Source organism: Populus alba, chromosome 2, assembly GCF_005239225.2.
Source record: "Populus alba chromosome 2, ASM523922v2, whole genome shotgun sequence".
Taxonomy (NCBI): domain Eukaryota; kingdom Viridiplantae; phylum Streptophyta; class Magnoliopsida; order Malpighiales; family Salicaceae; genus Populus; species Populus alba.
The window spans coordinates 3857812-3869157 of NC_133285.1; the positions used below are offsets into that span (position 1 = coordinate 3857812).

General features: G+C 36.4%; 1 protein-coding gene across 3 annotated transcripts; it reads right to left on the reverse strand.

Moving 5' to 3' along the window:
* Positions 1 to 1800: 1800 nt before the first annotated feature.
* Positions 1801 to 11034, reverse strand: LOC118049360 (uncharacterized). Of its 3 annotated transcripts, XM_035059347.2 has the most exons (10): positions 10850 to 11034; positions 8411 to 10707; positions 7832 to 7973; positions 7625 to 7710; positions 6513 to 6751; positions 5552 to 5638; positions 4566 to 4665; positions 3630 to 3846; positions 2721 to 3539; positions 2450 to 2629 (listed from the first exon to the last, which is right to left on the reverse strand). In XM_035059347.2, exons 2-10 carry the CDS (start codon positions 10583 to 10585, stop codon positions 2592 to 2594), a joined length of 3903 nt encoding a protein of 1300 aa, XP_034915238.1. In that variant the 5' UTR covers positions 10586 to 10707; positions 10850 to 11034; the 3' UTR covers positions 2450 to 2591. The 3 variants fall into 3 exon arrangements, with proteins under 3 accessions (XP_034915237.1, XP_034915236.1, XP_034915238.1); XM_035059346.2 differs by having other exon boundaries at positions 1801 to 3539; positions 7832 to 7970; XM_035059345.2 differs by having other exon boundaries at positions 1801 to 3539.
* Between the last annotated feature and the right edge of the window lie 312 nt (positions 11035 to 11346).

Below are 11346 nucleotides of genomic sequence, written 5' to 3' on the forward strand. Positions count from 1 at the left end.
AGGACATTTTCCACATAACAGCACTATAAATCTCTATATTTTGCCCAGATGTCAGAAAAAAAGTTTTTTTTAAAAAAAAAAACCACTAACCAAGAAACTAAGAGAAAAGGAGTTTTTATTGTACCGTCATCACATAATAATATTTATTATAATAGTATACTCATTAAATACTATTTATTGTAGTAGTAATTTTTTCCTTTTCTTTGGCTTTTTTTACCTAATATATAATTTTATTTTTAATCTCAATAAAATCTTTTAACATTATATTTATTAGAGATTAAACTTTGTAATTTCTCTCAATTTACTTTTACGAGGTTATCTTATTCTCGTGACTTAAAATGTAAGTTTGATGGGTTAACCTGAGTTTATTTTCTAATTAACTTTTTTTTTCACTTTTATTCTTCAACATTGAGTTAATTGAGAATTAAGTTTTATGATTTGTTCTGATTTACTTTATACGAGGTTATTTTCGTATCATGACTCGGATTATAACTTTTGCGGATTAACCTAGGTTGGCTTGATTCAGTTTTTTGTGTCCTTTTTTATTCAATTTTTTAAAAATTGGTAGGATATTTTGTTAATTTTAAAAATGACCATAATTATCTCAAGTATTTTTTTTTTGTTTTTTGCTGAAATTTTTTTTATAATTCTTTTAATTGATATTTTTTTATTTATTTTTTCAATATTTGGAAGGTTGGTTTATTTACAAGTTAATGATTATATCTTTTATTAGATTCTTTTAAAACAATTTATAAAATTGAAATTTCTTTTCGATTTCACCCCCTTTATTTTTTTTATGTTTTGAATTTAGTCTTTATTTTTTTAGTTGTGAGTTTGAGACTGTAGTCTAAGTTTAGAAGGTTCGTCATTGTCTCATTTTTTTTCCCCTTTTATTAAACTTGTGTTTTTTCAATTTCATCTTTCATTATCTATATCATGAATGATTAGGCTCTATTTTTTTTATCTGCCTTCTATATGATTTTTTATGAATTTTCAAAACAACTCAGGTTATCCCAAGTCCTTTTATTTGTCGTTTCTTACAAGTTTCTCATTTTTTTTATTGGTTAGGTTTATGTCGAGTCTCATTTTCTTAAAACATGTTTGCATCGCTCGGGCATCTTTTTTTTTTACCAATAACAAAAATATTCTGACCCGCGACATAGTGCGAACCTACAAATCTATTTAACAAAAACTAAGGGACAATTTTTTTTTAGTGTACTTTTTCTCACATAACATTATTTACTAAAATAGTGTTTTTATCCATTCATTTTGTGTGTTTTTTTTTTCTAATTTCAATTTCATCCTTTTAACATTATGTTGATTAGAGTTTGGGCTTCATAATTTTTTTCAGTTTATTTTTTATAAGATTACCCAAAATTCATGACCCAAACTGCTATTTTAACAAGTTAATTTGGTTGACCTGAGTTTTTTTTTTTCCCTTTTCTTTATAGTCTTCGCTCCCTCAATTTCATCATTAAATATTAAGTTAATTAAAAATTAGATTTCATGATTTGTTTTAATCTGTTTTTTATATAGTTATTTCCATACCATAACTTTAATCATGAATTTGACAAGTTTACTCTAATTAAATCAAGTTAGTTTTTTTTTTGTTTTTTTAATAATTTTTTTAATTTTATTTTTCATATTTGATTGATTTGAAAATTGAGTTTTTTAATTTGTTATATCAAATCAATTTTTATTTTTTTTATATTAAAAATAAATCAATCCAACTAGCAATGAGTAAATAATATAGTCAATAACTGATGCTGTTATCGTCAGGCAAAAACCCGAACATGCGACTGCATATCAAGAAAGGCCATTTTATCAGCACCTACTCGAGCGCCGGAGGAGAAATATAAAGCATGAATCACATCAATCCAGGCTCTTCATATTTTTCATCAATGAATTTTCCATTTGCGTTAGGCACAGGAGAGGTCCAAGATGAACAAACCTCAATTACATCTAAATCTAACATGAGTTGGCTAGAAACAACTAATGACTTGAGAGGCTCGTAACTGTACAAAAAGTTTCCTTCGGAATGCTAGATGCGCGTATGATATTAAGATGACAAACTTGGTACCGCAAACACCTGCAAAAGCTGGAGTCAGTCATCAACATCAAATGAGGCATTCGAGTGCTATCTTGGCATCCTAATCAATGACAAAATCGTAGGATGAGGTCTGTAAAGAAGACATCTAAGTTCCGCTTGAGGAAAAATTCACCACATTTATCCATGGCTGCCACCCACAACTTTCTTGCTTTCTATTGCCAAAAGGAAAGCACAGACGGAAATCAACTAGCCTGGTTCGACAAAATTATCACCTCAGGTGCACCGCAGGAATTACCACCACCAGAGGCACAGTGCAGGCCAATAGCAGGAGCAGAGCTTGAATTACATAAAGGTTCGGAGATGCCCCCTGTCAAACTAGCAGGCTCAACCTCAGAAACAGAATTGGCGTGCTCTGAAGATTTGATATTCATCTGAGGCCCATCAGAAATAGAATCTCCATAAGGAGAAATAGCATCACTTTGAACTGTGTCCGATACTTCTTTGAGGTCTTGGACTCTATCTACATCAACTCCACAAGAGCTCACTCCGAGCTCTGTGGCAAAGCAAAATCCATTGCTTCTGCAAGATTGTAGATCAGGTTTAGGAGTGACATCAGAATTAGGATCAACGGTAGCAAGGACAACCATTTCCTTGGAAATAGGCTCCTTACCCTGACAAGAACTAATATTTTGGTTGACAGGCAACACACCACAATGATCATTACCATCATCTTGCACTTTCTGAGAAGGTGGTGTGGTTGTTGATTGAGCTACATCACAGGAAATATTGCAGGTGGTAGACTCATGATGAGCAGCATTGGTACCTGAAACTTCAAGTTCAAGCTCAGAAACCAAGTGCTGGAGTTGACTTGTTATGATCTCAGAGGTGGTATGCACAGAATTGTGGTTCTGTCTATCACTGCTATCTTCAACTTTCACTACACAAGGAACAGTCTCAGTATCCTCCTTGGAAGCAAACTGACATTGTCCTTGAAAGTCAGCAGCTTCAGACCCCATAAAAGATATGCCAGACAGTTTGCTTTCAACCTCAGAAACACCACTCTGGTTCATATGTACATCTCCTTTCGCATTCCTCTTACCATCGGAGGGGGCAATGAAACCAGAAACAGTACCCTGATGTTCAGCCACCTCTCTAGTTTGTTCATTAGCATCACCCATATAATCAGGAGTCTTCAAAGTATTTTTGTCTCTCCCCTTCAGATTATCAGGAACAACAATCAATCGACCACCAGTTTTTTCCTTGGGACAAGTGGATAGGGTAGCATTTTCACTTGTAATGTCAGAAGTATCATTCAGGCAATCAGCCAAGGAACCAGATTCAACTGCAGCAGCTTGATCATTTATTTTGCCAGTACGAGGCACACTAGTTTCAGTGGAAACTTTCAAATCAAATCTCACTGGTGAGCATTTCTCATCAGAATTACTTGATGTCTCATCCATGGTATGATGTTCCTTTAGTTCCATGGAGCCTGCATGTAGATGTGTTAAAAAATTATCAGCAAGGAAACAAAAAAAGTTGCATGTGTTATCATCAATTAAAGATTTAACACAGCAAATACCTTCATTGGAAACAATATTTGCTTCAGCAAACTGATGATGCTTCAACAATGGTTTTTGTAACATATCAATGCCAGGGAATGCCACCATTTTCATGTTCCTCATTTTCTGCTTGCTCGATCCTTCAAGTGGCTTAAAACCAAAAACAGAAGTCCAGGTTTCCCTTAGCTCGGAGATCGCTGGTATGACCAATTTCTCGACATTTAGGATGCAGAGTGCCTAATGACAGTTTCATAAAAGAGAAACAAAGATCAATTGTACGCAAAAATCAGTAGAAAGTGAGGCAACAAGGTATTTTGCATAAATGAAATTCAAAAAATCTAGTGACAATTAAATGTCACTTCATGCAAGAGAAAAATTATTTTCACATAAACATGAATTCAAATCAGTTGGCAAAATTTACAAATAATAGTACAGTTTGCCATCTCATCAGATCAGAGATACATCCAGTCAAATTCTTACAGGGGGACAGGATTGTTGGAAAAAGAGTAGCACTTCAGTTAAACGAGACAAATTTCAGTCATAATGTACTCTCCAGCATCTCAATATTGGTTCACTATCTCACAATTTTTTATACAAAACAAGGCAGCACACAATTTTTCATTGTTATTTCCCCTTTTCTCGCATCATTTATCACATTCCTTTCAATGCTTAAAGAAAATGTGATTTTCCTTTCCTGTCATCACCTCTACCTCTATCTTGTGTAGGCAGCACAACATATAGGAAATACATTCTAATCATATGAACAGCAAAATTGTTCTTGCACATCAAACCAGAAGGAAACAAAGTGCTGAAGAGTTTAACACTCATTACATAACCCAAAAATTCCAATGAATTCCCACAATGAACAAAATATCCAATCATGTGTAATTAATCTGCAACAAAAGAAAACATAAACACACACAAAAAGCAGCAAAGGTAGCAGGTACCAAACGTACAGTTTCAATTGCACTTAGAAGCCGGCGGCACATTCCTTGACGCCTATACATGTGGCGGGTCCCAATGAATGGCATCTCTGCTAAATGGTTCCCATGGATCCTATTTGACCAAGTATAGGTTAATGTGATTGTGACTTTTTTACATTGTCATAAATTGCTACTAGAACATGCATGGACATGTTGATTAACAGAAACTACAAGGAAGACAGAAATTTAGCATCAAAGTTCAGCACAATTTGCATTATTCTCATTCCAATTTAAAGAGGAAGAAAACGAATGGGAAAGTAGATAGCAAGAGGACTACATTCTTTCGTATACATAACATACAAAAAAGATACTGATGAAAGTATGCTAGAAGATGAAAAAGAACGTGATGCAAGGAGCTGAAGACAGTAAAGGCAACAATCTGACTAAATTTGTACTCCAAAGTTCAACAAAGAGCCGAAAACCAATCTAATCGGCTGCATCAGCACCAAATCCCCTTGCTATATGGCAGTGAAGATAATGGGGTGACAAAAAAAAATGGTAGCAGATTGTGGAACTTCAGAAGTAGAAAAGAGGCAAGTTCACATGAATTTAGTTTTGCCATGTTTTCTATAACATCCGTTTTTTTTTTTCAGAACCAAAATAAAAGACTCCAGTATGAATGTTACTGACAAAACAAAGACAATGATCAACCATAGAATGATAGAAAAGAAAACCACAACTGTGTAAAAAATAGTTCATGCAAATAGCTACTGATGTCTTCAATTATAAAACATCCAATCACTGTACAATAGGCAGTGATTTGCAAAAAGGAATAATCAGGTAGAGAACTTTCGGTGCATGATCCCAGAAAATATTTATAACAAATGATTCCATGTCCAGATGCATTATTTTCCAAATATAATCTCCAATAATTTTGTTCTACATACTGGCAGAATCTGACCATTAATAAAAAATCAAAACACAGCGCGATCAACAAGCAAATTTAGGCTGAGATGTACCTAATAGATGCAGCCGAGATTATTTCATCCCCTCGCTCTAAAATTGCTGTCAGAAAACCACTGTAGTTCAGTCGATTGAAGTTTGAACTGAAAAGGAATATTAAAATTCATTAAGAAAACCATTACTTACAAAATTTTAATGATGGCATAAAGCAAACAGTGTAGCAGATAATTTTTATTAGCATACATCAAGAACGGAAAGGACAATAAATAAAAGAAAGTACCACAACCTTTTCATATTCAAAAGCCCATTTTCCAATAAGTTAGCTATAAATTAAGTATTAAGAGGCTACAAAAATGAAAGAAAAAACCTCATGCACCAGCAATAGACCACCGACTTTCCAAGAAATATTATCAACTTAGCTGTGAACTAAGTATTAAAAGGCTAGAGATATGAAAGAAAATACCACATGCGTCCAGTATAGACATAGTACAGCACAACAGAACACTACTTCCTGGTCAAACACCAACAAGCAGTTGGGCCCTTCACCATTAGCATAATTTCAGACTACATCGTAATATGGTAGGGCAGTTAAAGAGAATTGTATGCAGTGTCAATTTCCCTTGTTCTCTACTTGGTTCAATAGCATATGAATCTGCAATTCTGGAGCAATATAACAGTCATTCTATGAGTTTCTCTTCCTCATCCAGTGCTATAATATACTTTAAAGGTGGAAATCAATTGGGAAAAAGAGAAAGGCTACCTCTTGTCAAGGCTTGTGTGTTGTGATTCCAACACTAAAAACCTCAACATCAAATAAAAAGTTTCTCACAAAGCTGGAGCACCAACAATTCGATTTGTTCACAAAGAACTAACAACCCCCCCTCCCCAAAAACAAAAACACACACCCACAGAAGTAAAGTCCAAAAGGAAATTTGAAAAAAAGAAGAGATCAGCAATGTTGGTCTTTCAGCTTAATGATGAAAATTTCAAGCATGCTTATAATATAACTGGGCTTACCCAAAATTATATACAATATTACGAATCAGATTGACCCCACTTCTATGGTCAGGCATGGGCAAAAAGCACTCATCCATTATGTGCAACGCAACAGCTACCTTGGAATTACATTCAACTTTCCGATGCATTCCACTGAGAGAAATATCAGAGCCAACATCAAATCTGCGAACAAGAGTCCACGCAAAGCCTTCTTCCATTTCATGTTTAACCCCAAGAAGTGCCTGTAGTTTATCATACAACTGACAGAAACAAAACCATTTTGGTGAATTGCAATGCACATAATAGATTTCATTTTCAAGTTATCTTAAAACCTGTTTAAATCAAAAACTATTAAATAAAAGCAGTTCATTTTACTGAGAACTCAGGATAAATAAACTGCTGCTAGTGATATTAGAGCACTTATCAAGTACATGTATAATCTCCAAGTATACATAATATGAAAGATCACAACTAAGTCAAATAATCAATTAATAATATTCCAGACTACTTTTGCCAAATCCCACTCTGCAGATGATGTGAATCAAGCAGATTTTAGGGGACTGATCGAATTGCATATAATGAATGAAACAAAATAGCAGTGATCAATCAATCAAGGTCTTACTAATAACCCAGGGTTATACATGCATTTCTCTAAAGCCTGACCACTCACACACTTAATTTGCAGGTAGCAATTAGTTTCTTGTGAGTCAAAAAAGGGTTAATGATAACCAGGGTTTACAGGCCAACAGAACATGTGAAAATTTGCGGCAAAAGCAAAGATGATTCCATGTCTTATTAGGACCAAATTACAATCACTTTCAGATCCAATTGAGATGAGATTGCAACAAGTTCCAAAAATTGGAACCTCTTCAACTTCAAACTCAGAGTTGCGACATAGAACACCCATTTACAATCAAGTTTTCAGGAAGTTCATACAAAAGGTTTTAGAGCGCCAATCATTTTATTTTAAGAAAACCAAGCAACAAGCTACAGGATACCAAGGTTTCTGGCCACGTGCAAATCAAGAATCAGATTTAAGAAAAAGAAATTATAAAAATGACAATTTTGATTTTCAAGTCCAATAGAACATCCATGATTATACACTATAACAATACACGGTGACTAAAAAATACCTCTTGGCATTTTTTCCCACAGAAGGATACACTGCTGTAATAATCATCATTTACAGTGTTCTCGGCAAGAATACAAGAGTGGTGGTCTGCAGCAGAAGATGTCTATTAAATGAGCATCAATTAAATAACAATAAATAGAAGAAAATTAGCATGGTGGAAATGGAAAGGGATAAATACATTAAAACACTATGAAGATAGAGTCATTACATTTTTCCTCACACAAGCAACATGCCAATAATGCGGGTTGGGCAGCAGTATCATTTTCATCCATCTGACATGTATCCCCACCAGCCATCCCACAAAATTTGCATGAACAATACGTGCAATTCCAGACACCTGAAGGGAACTTCTGCCACAAGAAAAAAAAAATATTAATGACATGAAGGCATTTACAGAAACCCAAACTCATTTCTATGTTATAGCAAAAAGCTGATCTCATTTCATAAATAAGATGCTAAGGACAATGCCAGATTCCAGAAGGGAACATCTGTTGCAAGATGAAAACAATCTATTAATTACGCGGCAGCATTTTATATAGAACAAAACTCCATTCTACAAGTGACAGCAGAAAAAGATTATCTCAAACTTTTCATAAATAACATGTTATGGAAAGGCAAGTTCACGGGAATATTTTCCACCATTCATTTCTTAATATCTAATACGGGAACTCTATTTAGCGTTTTTATTGCTTTTAGGCATTCCATAACCTGAAGGAATATTTCTGGTACAAGTAATCTGGAGGGCCTTGAGAATAAACATGATAGGAGTGCAAAAGCAAAGACATACCTTTATCTCTAGGCAGCTTTGATGGAATGTTGATGGGCAACTATCACAGCAAATCAGGTTTCCACCATCTCCACAAATCCCACATGTATCATCATTTGGATCTTGATCATCAGTATCAACAAAATGGAACCCTTTACGGTCAGACTCATCTTGTTTGTTCCATGACTCTAGCTGGCATTGCAAGAGTGAATGCCCGTTCTCTAAACATATGTTTTTGAGTGGCTGGCAGGATTTGCTGCCTGCATGAGACTCGAAGTCTAAGATTGCAAAAGTTTCACCACAGCAATCACACTGAATGCCATCTTTTCTGATTTTACCCTTGAGCACTGTCCGTGTCTTCCTGCGTTTCAAGTACTGCACCTTTCCATCTAATGTCACAGAGCCCAAATCAATCATCCAGGCAAGTACAGTTCGCTTCCCATTACACAGCACATATCCATCACCATTTGAATCTGCACCCTCCTTAGAATTGCGAATCATTAGAGCACACCGCTTTCTATTATGTGTTTTGAGTTGCTTACGATCCTTGACTGCTGTTCTGTCGTCTGATGTTCCAGAACAGTCATCCTGTTCGGAGAGAGAATATTTATGTTTTGTCCTGTCCTTCAGCTTCTTACGGCCAGGAGTTGCCGCAGCATCCAGTTTTCTCTTGTGCAGTTTTCCTTTCTTATTTTTCAGTTTTGCAACTCCTTCACCTGTTTTCCCACCCTCACCTTGCTTCCATTTCTTTTTCTTTTTGTTTTTATCACTTCTTTCCTTGCCTATTACTTTTGTTAGTATGCTGAGTTCATCATCTGGTAGAGGAGTAAACTTGAAACCAGTCTTACAAGTATTTGAATCACCACCGCCACCTTCATAATGCTGCTTAAGAACCCGGTAAGCCAAGGTGACAGACCAGTGGGTCCTTCCTTCAGGATTAACATACACAGCATCACAGTAATCTCTACCATTCCTAGGTCTATGCTCGATTGTCCAGCCTGCACCCAAAAGAAGTTCTATAATTTTATCTCTCACTACAGCCTTCTGTTTATTTCTCCCCTCTTCCTTTTCATCATTAATGAATTTGATCTTCCTAGCTGTTGCTACCTCCGTTGCATTAGATTTTCCCCCTCCAGATAACGCACTTCTAGTTCCCACATTGTGGTTCTTATTATGTCTTGTCTTTTTTCCCAACTGTCTTTTCCTCGGCCCGCCCACCTTTACCCCCTTGTTCAACTTGCTGTGTCTCCCACGCTTAGGCCTCAACTTGATCCCCACTTTTCCATAAGATTCATCACTCTCTTCACCAGATGATTCTGCAGTGTCATCCTCAACCGCCTCAATGTTCTTCTCCTCAGGCTTGTCACTCTTCTTAGCCTTGGGGGGTCTCCCGCGCTTAGGCTTTGATTTTTCACTCACCTCATTATCTGACTGTTCACTCTCTTCACCAACAGATAGATCACTACCTTCTTTACCTGCCTTGCCTCTTTTCTTCCCATACCTGTGACTCTTATGAGCCTTGGGGAACCTTCCACGCTTATGCTTTAATCTTCTACTTGCCCCATCATCTGATCGATCACTCTCTTCGCCAACATAATGATTTCCCTCTTCCCTTTCCACCCCAGCCCTTTTCTTCTCAGACACATCATTCTTCTGAACCTTGGGGGGTGTCCCACGCTTAGGCTTTAAGTTTTCCCTCGCTTCATTATCTGGCAGTTCACTCTCTTTACCGACATATTGATTGCTTTCTTCCTTTACCGCCTTGATCCTTGTCTTCTCAGACGCGTCACTCTTCTGAGCCTTGGGAGGCCTCCCACGCTTGCGCTTTAATGTTTTCCCCTCCTCGTGATCACAGGCCTCACTCTCTTTCTTTTTCACCTCAGCCAATCTCTTCTCAGACCCATCACCACTCTTGCCCTTGAGCGAGCTACCGTCCTCGCTCTCTCCCTCGCTAGCAACTCTACTTCTTTTCCTTCTACTTTTACTAGTCTCAGCAGCATTACACTCCCCCGCATCACTCCCTCCTTCACATTCTTCAATTTTTAACCCGTCTCTCTGATCGACTTCCATGTCTTCTCTTAACGCCTCATCCTGATTCAATTTCGGTTTCTCCTCGTCAGTCAATTCACTCGGAGAAACCTCATTTTTCACCGATTTCCGCAATAAATTAAAACTAGATCTCAACCCTTCTCTCATTCTCTGAAAAAATCCTTAAAACTTTCACTTCTTTGTTTCAATAAAACTCACAAGTAAATAACCTCCATTGATCTTACTCGGCAATTAGAGCAATTCGGTGCTCAAAAGATCGAGAGCTGGATCTGCGAAAGACCCGTTTTAGAACCTTTAATCAAAACCTTACATTGAAGAAAATTAATAAAATAAAATAAAATATGTACGGGCAATCTTGCTGGAAAAAATTGGGAATGGTAAGATATGAAGAAGAAGAAGAAGAAAACTTACTAATGTGGTGAGGAAGACAGGATTATATGATCCTACGGAATCGTGTGAGAGTGTGAACGAGGCTGAACCGGTAAGGACAAAGCGAATCGGAGGTTGTTGCACCAAGATTGAGTCTCGAAAGAGAAAGCGAACGGGTTTTACGAGGAGAGAGCGATTGGAAATATTTTACTTGTAGTGTCTTTTTGGGTTTGGGGGTTTTACGTTTTGATTAGAATACCTCGTCCAAGATACCGTAAAGCAGGGGTAGGACAGTCAATTCGCATTAACTATGATTTTCAATTTCCCTCCATAAAACACATTTGTCTTTGAAAAAAAAAAGATTTCCAACCAATATTTAAAAGGTGATGTTTTATGGTAACTGGTTTGAGAAATGTTAACGTTGGCTGTCTGTTAAATAGTGGCCCGGTTATTAAATACTTGATTCTTGGTTATTGGGGTATTAAATTAATAAGGAAAAAATATCGATCCCCTTTTCTAGTATCTAGAAAATAAATATA